Source organism: Falco naumanni, chromosome 12, assembly GCF_017639655.2.
Source record: "Falco naumanni isolate bFalNau1 chromosome 12, bFalNau1.pat, whole genome shotgun sequence".
Taxonomy (NCBI): domain Eukaryota; kingdom Metazoa; phylum Chordata; class Aves; order Falconiformes; family Falconidae; genus Falco; species Falco naumanni.
Window position 1 is genome coordinate 27,897,972 of NC_054065.1, and position 16,301 is coordinate 27,914,272.

At 44.5% G+C, this 16,301-nt stretch overlaps 1 protein-coding gene across 3 annotated transcripts in view; it reads right to left on the reverse strand.

Moving 5' to 3' along the window:
- PARP1 (poly(ADP-ribose) polymerase 1) overlaps window positions 1–16,301 on the reverse strand; it is a 65,304-nt gene that overhangs the window by 8,096 nt on the left and 40,907 nt on the right. For all 3 annotated transcript variants that reach the window (XM_040611439.1, XM_040611440.1, XM_040611438.1), the window contains 10 exons: window positions 13,717–13,813; window positions 11,997–12,113; window positions 10,858–11,034; window positions 10,273–10,414; window positions 8,562–8,702; window positions 7,632–7,874; window positions 6,540–6,608; window positions 5,652–5,784; window positions 3,937–4,132; window positions 2,520–2,648 (listed from right to left, as the gene is read on the reverse strand). In XM_040611439.1, the coding sequence (XP_040467373.1) occupies window positions 2,520–2,648; window positions 3,937–4,132; window positions 5,652–5,784; window positions 6,540–6,608; window positions 7,632–7,874; window positions 8,562–8,702; window positions 10,273–10,414; window positions 10,858–11,034; window positions 11,997–12,113; window positions 13,717–13,813 (1,444 nt within the window). The remainder of the gene's footprint in view (window positions 1–2,519; window positions 2,649–3,936; window positions 4,133–5,651; window positions 5,785–6,539; window positions 6,609–7,631; window positions 7,875–8,561; window positions 8,703–10,272; window positions 10,415–10,857; window positions 11,035–11,996; window positions 12,114–13,716; window positions 13,814–16,301) is intronic.

Here is a 16,301-nt window from a genome sequence, read left to right on the forward strand (position 1 = left end):
TCAAATTGGCTATTACTTAACTTCATGGGTTTAAGATTCACCTCAAAGACAGAATAGCCTACGAATCCATGTATATCACATGCCATCTGGGTAAGTTCCATATTATTTATCCACTATGGAGCTAGGAAACCCAGCCATATGCAAATCTTCTCTGCAAGCTGAACTTGGAAGGCTCTTCCAAGCTAGAGACTGGTGTGAAAGCCCTGAAGTGATTTTGCGTGGAGATTTCTACCCTGTACTGGGCTTAGGAGAACTTTCACCTTTAGCTGCAGCTAAGCATAAAGCCAGATACTAAGAAAAGTCAGGACGGACTGCAAGAGAGAAGGTGGGCTTCAAAACCAATCACGTCTTGGGGACACATGAGGCACAACGCCAAGATTAATAACCTAATGAAAAACAACCTGCAATACATCTGTGGCTCTCAAACTTTTGGGGCCAATACTTCCCTGTTGAGTACCAATCATCCGCATTATCTAATTAGTAGCTGAAAAATCATGAAGGACATGTAAAAGTAAAATGGGCCATTTAACTTGGGCGTGCAGAATAGCTGCAGACACCTATACTAATTGTAAGTTACATAAACCTATAAAATAACACGTATAAGCACTAACAGCTAAACACTAACACCTATAAACTAACACATCCCCCAGTAATGTGATTTAGGAGCACATCTACTGAGCCCACAAACAGCCAAAGGGCTGGAGTTTGCGTCCCCTGTGGCTCATGGGAGGTGAACAGATCTAACCTCTGATGTAAAGCTAAACTGCATCCAAAGCTTTATCATTAAATGCATCAAAAGAGCACAAACAGCCAAGGGGCTAGGTCTAAAACAACAGCACTGCAATTACTACCAGATGCACCGAGGGCAGCACGAAGAATCAGCTCCACATCACAGATGTGTGCACCAAGATTGTCACGAGAGGCAAGGGGGATGTTTGCCTTCCACCAAGAAAGAAAGGGTACAGCAGTAGAGCAGATTCAGCCCTCTAACTAGCAATTTCATGCAAGGCAATGTCACAGACAATTGTAATAAACTGTATGCTTGGCGAGGTAAAACCTTAAAAGCTAAATGAAAAGCAGGAAAAGAAATGCATCAGATTTACTCTACGACAGTAGATTTTTTTGCTACAGTTTTGGCAGAGTGAGAGCACCTCGATGGAATGAAATACTTGAGATCAGGCTGATTAAAGAAAGCAAGCAGCAGTTTTCAGAGGATGCACAGAAACCTCTAACTAGGAAAAGCATTATTTCCTCTAACGGAAAACAGCTGTTCAGCAGCAACAGTACAGGAAGATAAATCTAATAGGAAGACAGGCCCATCTGGACTCCTAGGTCTGCTATAGATCTGCAGATGGTGTGAATTAACATAGTTTCAACAGTTCTACAAGACCAAATGACATCAGATGATTATCAGTTCAGTCTTTAGCCAGTTGCAGTTACAAAGAATTACAAATATTTTAGCAGACTGATGTAAAGAACCATTGAAGATATACGAGAACACAATTAAACCAAGGTACTGCAAAATGTTGGGCAAGCCACCTGAAAGCTTTCAGATAAGCTCTATGAAATGGTGCAAAGCCTGTTCTGAAAAGCAGGACACAAAATACTGATACAGAAAGCAAACAGCAGCCGCTTAAATATGAAGTCTTAGGGCAGGATAATTAAGGTGGCTGAAGAAAATTGAAATGTGTTATTTAGAACTAAGCCAGTTTGAATGGCTGCATTAAAACAAAATGCAGGATCTCTAAACATCAGTAAAACTGCTTCTATGCAAGGAGAGACAGACAATACTACCCAACCACTCTCTGAAAGCTTGTTAGAAATGTGGCTCAAGAAGTATGGAGAAAAGATGAATGGATGAAGATAGGGTATCATTAGAACAAATGAGAAATACAACCAAAAAAGTCTCAAGTTTGGCCCTGTTCAGAAGAAGCTCTGGACTCTGTCAAGGCACTTCATTCGCGTATGTATTAACTGGCAGCACTTCTGAAGTCTGAACTGCAGGCCCATCTGCTACCTAAATTAGGGGTAGTGCTGCCCCCCTCAAAATGTGGTTCACCACTCACAAAACCCGAAGTGCCTCCAGCCTCACATGGGCAGCAAGTTGGTTCTGCGTTAATATTTTAAGAGCGTTCAGTGAACAGTGGTCACGATGCATGTTATCACAGGGGGAAAAAAAACCCCACCAACAAAAAAAAGACAACCATAGAATGATTACTGATCCCAGGACTGGCAGATGGGTTTCTCAGAAGTTTCTTAAATTGAAGATGCTAATACAGACATTCTACACTGAAGAACACAGAATGTACCCATGTTTTAAAAACTGCATGTGGCATAACTAAGTTACTACTTCCAGTGCTTGGCAAATTCTGGTCAGACTCTTGCCCTTATTTTAAGGCCAATCTAAAACTTGCACTGATGTCTGGGAAGTATGATACACCCTGAACTGCAAAGAACTTGCTTCTGGCTGTAAGTATGATGGAGAGTTAGCACCAAGAAACATGAATGTGTGTAGTCACCTCAAATTCCACCATCGCTTTCTTCATGCTCTCCACATCAAAGATCATCTTAATAAGGTCTTGGATTGGCTTAGCAAGTTTTGATTTCGTCCCAGCACCTACTGTCAGTTTCCTGACAGCTTCTTCATCCTGGGAGGTAAAAATAGTATCAGAATTAGCAAAATCACAAAGGATAAAAGTAACAGGCTGGCTGCCATGGTAACAACTGAAAACCAATTTAGTGTATGCATACTATGACTAGCCTTAAGTTCATGGGGAGCGTGGGACATTGCTCTGACGTTTTGGAACAAAGGGGGTTTAAAAATCCACCTATTCAGTAATTTGGCAGACATTATTTCAAGAGGTGGCACTGTAAAATACAAGTAGAATTAAAGGAATAGGATCTCTCCATGTGTCTCTGCTTCACCTCAAGCAACAGTATGAATTACTTTTTCTGCAAGCTTTCTGATGCATAGAGGCCTTGATACGAAAAAAATACTATTTACTTTGTTGCTTTTATGACAAAATAGAGATGTAATCACTAGTTTCACTAAGTTTTTCTAATGAAAACTGTCACAGATGAGTACAGGAATCATCAATTAGCCATAGTACCATCTAGATGCTTTCATTGATAAGAGCATTGCATGAATAAAGCATCTGCCAGATGCCTCAGAATATCACTGTATACTGCAGTGTGACAGATGCTTTGCCACTGCAATATTCAAATTTCCAGAAACAAAGCTAAGCATCGAGTACTTCGCACTGAAAGATGACATCCGGTAATCTGGCCACAGAAAAATGCAACAGCTTGAAAATACATTTTCTTGTATCTTTATAGCTATTAACAGCATTCAACTGTTTTATCTGAAAATAGCTTAAGTTATGAGTATGCCTTTAAATAAACACACAAACCCCCACTGGGCAGAAGGAAGAGAATTATTTAGTTTAGCTGTCTGAATAGCCACATCTCACTGGCAGTGAATAATTTCTCTTCCTCAGCCTGCTCAAGATGTGCACTAAGCAGAATGCTGCACAGGAGCTGCTTCAGCACTTGGGAGGGTTTTGGATGCAGAAGACAGACGAGAAGTATCTATTTCAAATAAAAGAAAATGGTGTTTTCAGACAGGTTATATGTGAAGTAACTACTGAATTAAGTTCAAATTAAACTTAAAATTAAGAGAGTGAGCAGGAACAAGCACTAAACAGGACTTCAGACTTGACAATGGAAAACTACGTAGTTTCCCCAACACATCTATTTTAACGCATGCCACTCATGGATCTACAGCTGCTTTCTGTAGCACAGAGAAGATGCAATAGTCGCACCTGCACTTCGTTCCTCAGGTTTGGCAAGTGCAAGCGATCCAACAGCGAGCACAGAACAGCTATAGCAGAGCAGCTAAGCAATGCTCCACCTGGTACAGGGACATCACAGAGTTACCTGTCCATAATCTATCTCCAGTGGGTAGAATTTTTTTGGGTATTTAGTGAAGCTCTTGGAATGCCAAGAATTGCCAGTTTTCTCTTCATACAAATTCAGGAAGTGTTCAACGGCATCTTCTTTTGATGGCATCTGCTCCAGCTTGTTACTCCCTATTACAGTGCCCACACGACCCCAAGATCTGAACACCCAGTATCTAGAGAAGAGAAACGTGAGAGAAGAACCGATGTAAGATACATTGGTTCTAGATCTTGGTCCAAATGAAATGCCCTGCAACAGCTATGCAACTGCAGGCGAATCACCCATCTGCATACCATCAATTTTATGAAAGACATTCTCTTATCAAAGACTGTAGGAGAGCAACAGAAGAGCCACCACAGAGCATACATCCGAGAACTGGTGTGAAAAAATGCCTGGTGTTAACGTGCCAGACCTAGAGCCCCGAGGATAAACGTTTGCACAGCAGGAAAAGAGAGGCTAATCTCTTCAGTCTTCATGTTTCACAAATATGAATTTTCAGACTATTGGGGTCGTGTATTTGAAAAACACAGTGCATCTTTAAGCCTGAAGTCCTAAAGTTCAGATTTTTAGAGACACTCAAGTGTTGGTTTGTATTACTGACATCACCTTGGGTAAGCTTCCGTAGCGTTTACAGGGACACAATCAATCAACCTTCCTCATGTCACGCATGAAACGCAGGCACAGAGATGCTCCCATGCACTGAATTGCAGATCCAGATTCAAACCCCACACACAAGAGCCAGCAACAAAAGCTTATTAGGAACACCGTAAAGTGCAATAAATTCAGAGCTGAACCAGGTTTGCTGCTGACAGCAATTAGCTCCCCTGGATTTCTGTGCACCCTATGTGCTTGGGGGGCCAGTTTCATTTTAAGGAACCCTCTCAACTTCTTTATCTATTCAGTAATGCAACCACTGGACAGCACTACCATGTGTCTGATGAGCCTGGAAGGCTAAACCATGATTGTCCCCTGACCATTTCAGTACATTTTGTTAAGCCTCAGGGCACACAACACAGGACTAAATTGTGGTAGAACAGCCAGAATCTGGTTTTATTTCCCAAGGTTACAGCTCTGCAATTAGAAGAAAAGACTAAGCTGGAGAACATGGGAAAGATTCCCACCACTGCTGACTGTACGTGTGGGGCCTTGATGTTAGAACAGAGGAACCATCACCAAACTCTGCTGCTGTATTTTGAAGAGCAGCGATCAGTCACAGAGCATTATGGCCCTCACATTAGCCACTTAACCCAGTCCTAAAGGCACCAACTGTACGAGCCTTGGTCATCCCAGAATACAGGAATGAACACTACCAGGTGCAATTCTGCAAACTCACTCACCTCACAACTTATGGGAAAGTCACTGAGATCCATCAAAGGTCTCTGTAGGCTTTGATCTAGACAAGGTTTTGTCAACACCACAAAGAAACACCTCCACACAGAACAGAGATCTCTCCATGGGTGGTATGTTTGCTTGTTTTGTAGTTTTTGGTGCCTTTGGGGAGTTTTTTGGGGTGGTGGTGTTTTTTTGTTGCTGTTGTTTCTTGGTAGAGTTTTTTTTCTCCCTTTTTAAATAAACAAACTTATTCAGATCTCCTCAAAGACATATTACTCATACTTTGCTTTTGTAGGTGCCAAAAATCCAGTGTTTACTGGAAAAAAGTGAACAGAAGTATTTCTAGGGAAAACTAAACTCACCTGTTCTCTCTGTCATCCTCTAGCAGCTGCAGTTTATAATAGGAATTTGTTCCTTTCACAATATCTACTAGTCCCAAGGTTGCACTAAAAATCTTTCCACCTTTTTCAAAGACATGAGCAGAGTCCTCCAAACCTACAGAAAAGAAATAAATTGTGACAGAGGAGATTACCATTTTAGGCCTCCTTCCTGCATTTGTGCTCACCCAGATGTTCCATGAAGTAGTGTGACTCTTAAAATACCACACAACCAGTGACCACATGCTCATTCAAAACTACATGAAGTCTATTTTCTTTTTGATAAATTGTGAGCATCTATCTTTAGATAGACTGGAGTGAACATCAATCATAGCTAGAGGAAAAAAGATGGTAACTTCGTAAGGGACCATCTAAAATCTAGCATTTAACACCCTGTGACAGGCTGAAGGAATTCCCAAGAGAAATACAGGCTCTGCAGGTGTCACATCAGCAAACGGACTGAAAACCAAAAGGCTAGTCTTGGATGCAGCATCTGAACAATGTCCAAGCACCGCAAGTTTGGAGAGTAGCATCAGCTGCCCCCTGAAAAGTCCAGGGGCAGATACTCACACCAGACCTGTGGCCTCTGCTGGCTGGGCTTTTACTCACCCCACTGACAGATGCTCCAGAAGCTGAACAAGGTGTAGACCCTAGTTTTAAGTGGTCCTTCTGAAAGTTGCACTAGAAAATCCTGGAATAGCCAGCTCTGGATGGATGCCAATCAATATCCTTCCTCAGACAGCGAGCACAAATGGTTTAAAAATTTACATTCCTTTTATGGAACCTTTATACTGTCACAGAAAAACATTTTGCAAATGATCACACATCCTGAAGATTGTGTGTGGTGCAGGCACAGCCATTGTTATCACTCACCAGAATCAGGATCTACTGCTGCTCCACCCTTAACTGTTAGCTTCATTTTCTTTTCAGACTTGCTAGGTCCTGCAGCAAAAGAGAGTTCATTTTTTTCCTAGGCAGACAACACAGCCTGACTTGAATCAACAGTTAAATTTTCAATTTGCATAATTATCACCCTAAGGAGACTTCAAATCAGATTTCCAGTATATAAGCACAATGACTTCCATGGCTTTTTTTTAACCTGGCTTTAGCAACCAATTCATAGCCCCCCACCCCACCAGCAAAACAAAAAATAAGATCTTCCCAGATTCTATCTATCTCCTTCCTTCTGGCCCCAGGGCTGGCCTGTGTCAGTTTTTCACCTGCACAACAGATAAAAGTCACATTTATGGTTGTGTTTAAGTGGTATTTAAAACCTCACAGGGCACGGGGGATGTTCAGATACTGCAGAGACGCTACTGCTGTGAGACAGCCTTGCAACAACATACCCAACTGTACGACAGAAACCTACGCTTGGAGGACATGGAAAATGGGTTCTGAAGATGCACAAGCAAATCCAATGGTTTTGTTCACCGTCCAGCATTAATAATGCAAGGCCTCTACAGCACTGGTGAGGAATGCCACCGGTGTTGGATGTTTTTTCTCCTCCGTTAAAGAAGTGTTACTTTCTAAACCACGTAGAACAAAGACCCATTGCTCTGGACCTCAGTTTTTTCTTACTTGCCAACACCCCTTGGGGGGACACTGCAGTGTTTGTCACATCTTGGTGCCCCAGTACCTCCCTGAGCTGCAACACTGACCCAAAGTGGCAGAGGAACTGATGTGTTATGAGGAAGAGCCTGGGCTGATGTCATCAGGGAGCCTGGGCACACACAGCACAGAAGATCTCTGAAGCAACACTGAACTAGAGGAAACAAGAGCTAGCTCAGGAGATAGCTTCATGTTTACCTAAAGCTATTCTTGACCTGAGATCTCATTACTTAAATTTATTTTGAGAAAAAGGGCAGAGAACTCAAGGAAAGAGCAAGGATAGACTATACCCAGGTTTGCTTTGTGCATGCACAGCACTGAACAGGCCTATGGAGAAACAACCACTTTGTTCTTCACCTTGTTCTTCTTTGACCTTCCCAGCACTCTTCATACTTGGGGGCTTGCTGCACTTCCCATCCACGGCCATTTCCTCATGCTCCATTTTCACCTCCGCACCCCAAGGTGAAAGTGCATGGAGAGACACAAGCTCCTGAAAGTCCTTGCTAGAGGACTTCACATCCTGAAGAAACTCCTCCGAGACCACACGGACCTTGGCCTCCTTCACTTCTTCCATCTTCTTGCTCATTTTCTCCACATCCTCTGCAGAGACAGGGTAGGAAACAAAGGAAAAAAGCATCAGTGAGGTTTCAGACTTTAGCCCCTCCCTCTGGGCATGATTCAGGGTTCTGTAACACTTTGCAGAAACACAATTCCACCACATTTTAGATTGACCTTTGCAGGGGAAAATCCCCATCGGCTCAAAGCTGCAGCTTGCGCTAGAGCAGGAACACTCCTGTTTTATGCGGCTGGTCCAGCTCTCCCCTTCCCACAGCTGGGCCTGTTACAGTCCCCCTTGGACCTCCTGGCAGGTGGGAGCAGATCCACCTCAGCAGCCAGTTTGCACTTCAACTCCAACAGGGAGCGAAAGCAGACCTAAAGTTGCCAGCAGAGAACAACTGCCCTCAGGCACCCACAGTCACTCTGCAGCTTCTCCAAGGCAAGCGTGGACGCAGCCCCAGCACCTGTCATCCCCACAAGGGTGGCCTGCGCACCACCGTGGTCTGCATACAGACCCAACAGAGCATCACTGCCCAACCCACAGGGTTAACTTGCTAGGTAAGTAAAACTCAAACAGCACACATCTGTCTTTAATTTTCCAAGTGCACTAAGGCCACCTGCACACACAAAACACTCCCCCTAATCCAAACACTGATCCCCAGACAGCTCCAAGGACACGTGTCCTCTGTAATCTGCTCAGCTACCAGTAACCAAGGCACAGCTGCTCACTCTGTGTGCTGATGCACAGGGTGGCCTTGTTAGCTGTTGTTGTCATCTTTCCTCCCAGGTCCTCCACAATGCCTTTCACCTCCTCCTTGTTCTTTGACAGCTTTCCAAGAACCAGGATCTTCATGTTGGTCAGCGGTTTGTCTAGGGGTTAGGAAGTAACACAGTGTGTCAGCAACAGGTGCAGAGCCCCCCAGACAAATAACAAGCACAAAGGGACAGCATCTCAGTAAAATCAGCCCAACTGGCAGGGAGACAAGGGTCCAAGCAGGTCTGACCTGTGTTACACAAGTGGGAGGAAGCTTCCCCTTCACCTAGGAAAGGCACCAAAGCTCAGCACCAGCCAACAAACAGAAGCGATGGAAGACAGCAAAGATGGATATGTAGGCACATTATTTGCCTGGTTTTGTTTATTTTTTTTTCCAACTAAAATTAAAAAAGAAAAATCAGCCTGCTTCGGCACTGTGCTACTTCAGGCTGTGCTCTGCTTCCCTCTTCTTTTGATGCCTGGACAGCATGGCAGAAACTCACTGTAACATGAAAGCTCCTGCCTCTTCAAAAGGAAATCTGTTTTTGAGGGGCTGTAGAAAGGATTGCCTCTCAAGCAACAGTGTTACTACATTACAGTACATTTGAGTCTTCATCTTGCAGACAGTACAAGGTTGTACCTGATGAAAACCCCATAACAAGTCAGGAGCAAACTGGTACCCATCTGATGTTCCATCACATGATCGTGTTAACACTTTGCAATGCAAGCGGCTCCAAGACATGGCAAGTGTCTAAGAGTGCATCTGCACTGCTGAAGATACATGCTATTAACTCTGGCTGGCCAGTTGAGGGTGTTGTTTCCTCTTCTCCCCCAGCTCGGAGTAGCTAGGCTGCTAGCAAACAAGGTAACCCGACTCTGGTCTAACTTTTGAGTTTACTTTCAGGGCACACTGGGGCTGGAATCAACTTGCCAATCAGAACCAAGGTCTTCATTGCTAAATTAACACGACCTGGCTAAAACTGTGCAGAATTACAACCTTTTCACCAAGTAACAATAAACCCCTGCTACCAAAACTATGGCCAGGGCTATAAAAGGCTGAGTAAGAAAGAAAGTATAACTCTTTGTGGACAGGCTGTATCACTAAAGCATGCAACTCACTCCAACAGCCAGCCCAACCTTTTGCCATTTTGCGGACGGGAGACAATATATCTGTTTTGCATAAGGGCAGTCAGCGTCAGTGATTGGTAAAGCCAAATCCCATTGGAGGATTATAAAAAAAACAACCACCTATTGCTCTTAAAAACCCAACACAACGTGGAATATCTGGCATTATGGAGGTCCCTGGATGTTCCCCAAGAAATGAAGCAAGAAGGTATTTTACAGCAGGTCTCTCCTGGGACACATTTTCCAACATCAGCCTTTAAGTTTCTGATTCATTGCAAGCACTTCCTCACCATCAGCAAATACATATTATACCAAATGATTTGTTAGAAAACAACCAGGACCTCAATACCATGTCCCCAGACAACCCACCATATCAGTGTCTACCCGCACTAGGAAGATAAAGCATGTAAGACTCTGCTACACTGCGTTGTACCAGCAGAGCTCTGCCTGCCTGGGGGCAGAAGAACAGCACGCCTGTTGGGGGTGGCACGTTTATCTGGCTGGGAATGGCATTATGCACCACCCCGACCTCCACTGACCCATGCCCAGCCAGCCGCTTACCTCTGGGGGCAGACACAGTCTCTGCCAAAGGAGCAGATGCAGAGGGAGGAGGCACAGAGTTCACAGGTGCAGCATCTGGAGGGAATACCCTGTCCTGCTTCTTACACTTAAATTTCTTCAGGTACGGAATTTCCCGGAACTCCTGTAGGGTGTTAAGCATAAGCAGAGTTTAAAACCAACAAATCTTATAATAAGATTTAAAGGCTAAACTGAGTGCTGGCCAGATGTTAGCATTTACTGCAGGTCTTGAAAAGGATTTCCGAGACATTCACATCAAGGGAGGCAAATACCCACTTTACTGACAGGGAAAGCCAAACTAGAAGAGGGTAAGTGATGGATTTCAAATCAAAACAGCAACATCTCTTTCAGTTTAGTGTTACTGGAAAAAATATGATTCAGTTATGCATTAGCTGCCTACCCCTGGAGGGATGTAGTTGTGACAGGACTTCCCCACTGTGACACCTGCTCAGCACTGCAGCACACTCTGGCATCCAACACTGACTGCTGCTTATTCAGTCCCCTTCCACGAGGTAACATCAGTTAAGAAACATGCTTCAGATCATCAAATTCGCAGTAAACACCCACCTTTGGGATAACCCAGTCTTTCCTGTTGGGCGTCTGCGTTTTAGCAACACACTTGGTCCAGGCAGTAATATCCCCAGAACAGTAATATGCGTCGCTCTTGAACACAAACTGCCCCTTACACTCCTCGCAGGGAAGCAGAGCTCCAAATGCCATTCCATCTGCTACTCGGTCCAAAATCTAAAGCAACGAAGAATACAAAACAGGTCACGGCAGAAGGAGGCTGGAAGCCCACACACTGCACTACATTGGGCTGCACAAGGAAAGAACTGCCAGGCTGCTGGCACGCAGATGCTCCCAGCGCTTGTCATGCAAACACGACACATAAACCAAGACTCTTACCAGCACAGAGTGATTTATGATGCCTCAAAGACAAGACATGAAGCTTCCCTGGTCATACCATGTCTGCTCACACCCTCTCCTAGACTCAGCATTCAGGAGAGCATACCTACCACACAGCACCTGACCAGGCAGCCGTGCCAGAACAGCCAAGGAGGAGACCAGCTATGGCATCTGAGCACATGAGTAGGTAGCTGGGAATGCAGGCTCAGACAAATCCTGGTTTTCCTGCCTAGAGAGTATTTCTTGACCATTTTGAGTCTAGACACTTCCCACATCCCAGCCCACACTCCTTACAGTCTTAATAAATACAAATACTTGAAGCAATGTGTGGCTCCAAAAGAGAGAAGACTTTCACAAATTACACAGGCTGAAAACTGACTGTTTTTAGAAAAGATACCAGGAAAGAATTTGTGCAGATTTTGCTTCTTTTTGCATAATTTAACAGTTGAGGGAGGCAATGTGAAGTGCCATAAGTAACCCACTCGAAGAGCCAGCAACAAAAAAAACCCCACCAAAAACATGGACCAATTTGGGCATAGCAGAATAAAGGCACGTCACTGAAACCAAGGCACCCAGTTCAGTATCACACACCACCATACAGCCCTTCACAAGCAAGCATAACAGCAGTATCATCAGAATCCTGGGACAAAAAAAGACCGGGCTTTGCACTGAATTCCCTTCTGAAGCGTTACATTAGAAATATGCTTCAGACTTGTGGACCTTGCAGCGATACTGGCTCAGGTCGACTTCACCAATTCAAAGACCCAGCACACATGCAAAGCAACTACAGGCAGACTCACAGCATTCTCCCCTGAAGGGACCTCCTGCTTGTTGGCGATTAGCAGCTCTTTCAGGTCGTTAGTGGAGCACAACTTCCTCAGCTCATCCTTGATGCCCCAGATCAGCTCTGTCTGCTCCTGTTGACAAAACCCAGCAGCTTAGCTACTTGCAGTCAATTGCTTTTTGAGAACAGTCCTGAAACTGCAGCATATGAACAAGGTTTTAGCAAGCCCGTGGTGAGGGCGAGATGAACATCACGAACCAGTAGTTTTACCAAAAGGGTCACATATTTTATCTGAAAAAGTAGAACAGGTCTTTAAAGCCACATGCTCCAGCTTTCAGTATGAACGCATGAGCACATCGCAGCTTCAGCGAAGTTTCTCTTCTCAAGATTACACGTGGAAGGACATCCCTATGGGATTCTGTATAAAGCAAGGCTTCTCCATCATGTATACGTAAAGAAAGGCCACAGAGTAACCTTTACAGCACTATCCCAAACAAGAAGGTACAAGCAATACCAACAAGACAGCCAGCATTTAGGTAGAGTGACACCTGTGTTTCTATCACACTTCTACCCTTAGTAAGCTCTCAACAAACTTTGCAAATATCACCTAACTAGCTGACACCAACAAGCAGGCCTTGCATTAAAGCAAAAATCAGAAATGCTGATCAGTTCATCTTTTAAGCTACCTAAGCGTAAAGAGGAATTTCTACCAGATCAGTCACCTGCAACAGCATGGAGGAACCTGCATATTCTTTTTGGCCTTTCTACAAATGATTGGACAGCAAAGTAGCGTCCTAAAATATCTCAAGATAATTTAGTTTCTGAATGTTATTCACTGTCTACAGTAAAAAATGCAGTCTACTCTGGAAAAACTGGTTGTCTGTGTTAAATGGTTTAATTTTCAGTTAATAATCATGCTTGATAAAATGCTGTTAAAAAAAATAGTATCAGTGAACCCAAAGTTAACCCTGATCCGTCTAGAACATCTGCACCGCAGCAGTAAAACCTTGATGTCTTAGCTAAGTTTTATTGAAAATTAAGGCACTGCCACACAACAAAAAAGAAAAACTTTTGTTCAGAAGTAGACAGACCATCTTCTACAGCTCCATTACGATTTCAAACACCAAAAGCAGCTTGCTAATTTTTTCCTTCGAAAGTACCTATGCCAAACTTTCAATAAATACAAAATTCTTGATGCTCTATTCTGAATTCTTTCCACGATACTCAAAAAAGTGAAAGGTAGAAGGCTGTGATCTATCACACTTTGTACCCAAGAACTGAACACAGCTCCCCAGAGAGTGAAAAAAGATATGATTTATCATTTATCTAATTCTGCACTTTACCTCTGTTTAATTTTTATAATGAGTCATTTATCGGTTTCCAAGCTCTTCTGCAACAGCACTTGGGCTCAGAGCTTCAGCCACCACAGCCAGATGATACAGGAAGGGACCACAGAACCAGCCTCCCCAAGAGAAGGCGTTTAACCGAATCTATTTAAATCCCGTAAGCACAAGCTCGAGAGAACTTCCTTCCCATTTTTCAGGAGAGAGCAGCAGGGTGAACTGCCTCAGGGACAGGGTGGGCACCTCCTGTGCCAGGTCCGGGCTGTGCTGCAGCTCTGCTTCGTCTGGGCATGAGGTACAACCCCTCTCTAGGTGCCACAGCTCTTCAGTTAGTGCCCGACACGGCACTCTTCTAACAAAGCAGTTTTTAGGGTGTGATAAACTAAAACTCACCTTCAGCTGTTTTTCCTGCTTTGATTCTTTCTCTTTTTCTTTTTTCTGTTTCTTTTTTGCAGTCACATTTCCATCTACCTCTTCTCCTTTTCTCTTTCTGTTAGAGAAAACCAAAACAAAACGTACACATGAAAGGAAGTTATTTAAATGCCTGTCCAACAGTTACCAGAGCTCGGTTTACTGACTGCCGATATCTGCAGAGGCTTGAATATCCTCAGTTTTGGCAGGCAAGCCCATTTTTCAGATTCCTCAGTGCTAGATTGTAGACATGTGCTTGGCTGTGCAACGTGAGCTGCCTCAATCAGGTCAGGTACACTTACAGCTTACCCACAGGGTAACTGGATGGTGTGGCAGGGGAGCACATGAAATACTGCAACATTTTCCGGCACATTCATCTACACCTGTATTAGCTGCACCAAAGGCATACCTAAGAATCACTGAATATAAGCACACCCCTCCAGTCTGAGGAGGTGTAGCAATGCAGGTTGAAAGACTACAGCATCTTTCAGCTGAATCAACAGCTTGATTTTTCAGCTTAGACAGTCTGTACTGAAATAAAGGACAGCAAACACGCTAACTCTAATAAGCTAACACACTGGGAAACCAGGTATTTCCCTGCTAGATTCTCTTCAGGCTGGAATTAAGTCAGGTCTCAAGTCAGACAGGAGGGAGTTTTGACTTGCAAAGTGCTCCGAGGCTGACAGCGGTTTTGTGATGTACTACTGTGCAGTTACGTGTGAAGAAATTTATCGTTATTAGATGGGGCCTTAGAGCTGTGCAGGGAGAAGTTATAGAAAACACTGCTCAAGAGTGGAAAGAAGAGGAAGCCAAATGAAAACTGAGGGATTTTTGGCAGACTTCAGAACGACAAGAGACCTCAGAGGAAGATCATTTATGTTTCCAGAGTCATGTCACCTCCTTGTCTGGCTTCAAAATACATTAGTATCAGTAAATCAAATCAATGTGTGCTCTCCCCATAAGGACATAAAGGGAAATTTTGTCCCAGTTGAGGCCGGATGGGCCTGCAGCTTGAGGCAGTGCATGAACACAGCTTGGATCTCACACCTCATTTTGACAGAACTGCTGCTGTTTTGAAACGTCAGCCAGGTTTCTTTTTAAGAAATCATCTGTCTTAACTTTATAAGCTGTGGGTGATGGTTAAGCTATAAAGCTGACATTCTCGATTGCTCTCCTACTTACAATTTTAAACACCTCACTTTCTAGTACTCTGCTACTGTTAAGACTAACCTTGTGTGACAGCTTATGAGCTATAAAGCTGCAGGAAAATACCAAAAGGTACTCTTCTTCCAAAGACTCACGCACAAGACACCTGTAAGCTCTAGTAACTGTCCTGGCCCCTAAAATTGGGCCAAGCTCTCATTTTATTTGCAGTGGCCACCACTAGCCCCTCTGACCAACCCATGATTCAGGGCACTCTGCCAGTCTTTAAGGGGGCTGGTTTTGCAGAAGAGGTGGTCTTTCAGCTGCCCCCTTGCAAGGTCCCATCAGTCAAGCTGGGGCTATACTATAAGGTGCTCTGCCTCAGGGGGAACAGCCGCACCGCACTATCAGCAACGCGCAACGGCTTAGCTCGCATTTCTGGCTTAGCTCGCATTTCTTGAGAAAATCTCCATACTGCGTTCTAAATCAGGCAAGCAGGAAGCAATGCGGCAGGACTGGATACAGCACACACAGAGCTGTGCCTTTGAATGTCCCCAAGCCAAACAAGTCCCCCTCTCTCCTCCCCAGCTGCAGTCCCTGCAAGGGGCAAGACCAGAGTATTCACTGAGACCCACGCGAGGATAATGGCTTTTGTAAGTTTTAAGAGAGTCATGGGTACAACCACAATCTTGGAAAAGCCTATCAGGTTAAGTACAAGTGCTCTGCTGCACCTTCCCAAGCCAGAGGGCTTAATAATGTAAGTGCTTAGGATGGGTGCCCAAACACTGTGTATCTGCAATGCCTCTCCCTTGGCAGGCTGACAGGTGGGCTGCCTCCAGCAAGCCAGCGCTCCCTCCTGCTCCCTCCTGTGCCGTAACTTGTCTCCAAGAGGAGGAAAGCCAGCACACCAACCGCTGGAAGGCAATCACCCTGCTGAGAGGCCCTATGACCCAGGGAAAGCATCCAAATTCCAGCAGGGACTTACACTTTTGGCAGCTTCTCCTTGGAGCCAAGGGGACAGTGGATTGCTCTCCTGGACGGAGTGATTACTGTACCTGTTCCAGCCACTTGAACAAGCCGCAGAGCAGGAGGGATCATCCTGATTGCAGAGAGGCATAAAGCTGCCAGTCACCACCACCTCTTTTGCCCCTGGCTATCCCAAGGGCTTAAAGCAAATGCTCATTTTATACAGCCTGGAGAACGGAATGGCAAAGCCGAATCCATCTTACATCTTCCCAAAACAGCAAATTCTAGAACAATCGACAAAATACACACTCACCGACATACATGTTAATTTTACTTTCCGTCCTTGGGACCAAACACTACGCGTTGCTAAGAGCAGCTGGGTGCTGCTGCGTACACCCTTTCTCCTGCTGGGGATGGGGCAGTCTTCCTGCATTCAAGAGGCAGGGCCCAACCACTTG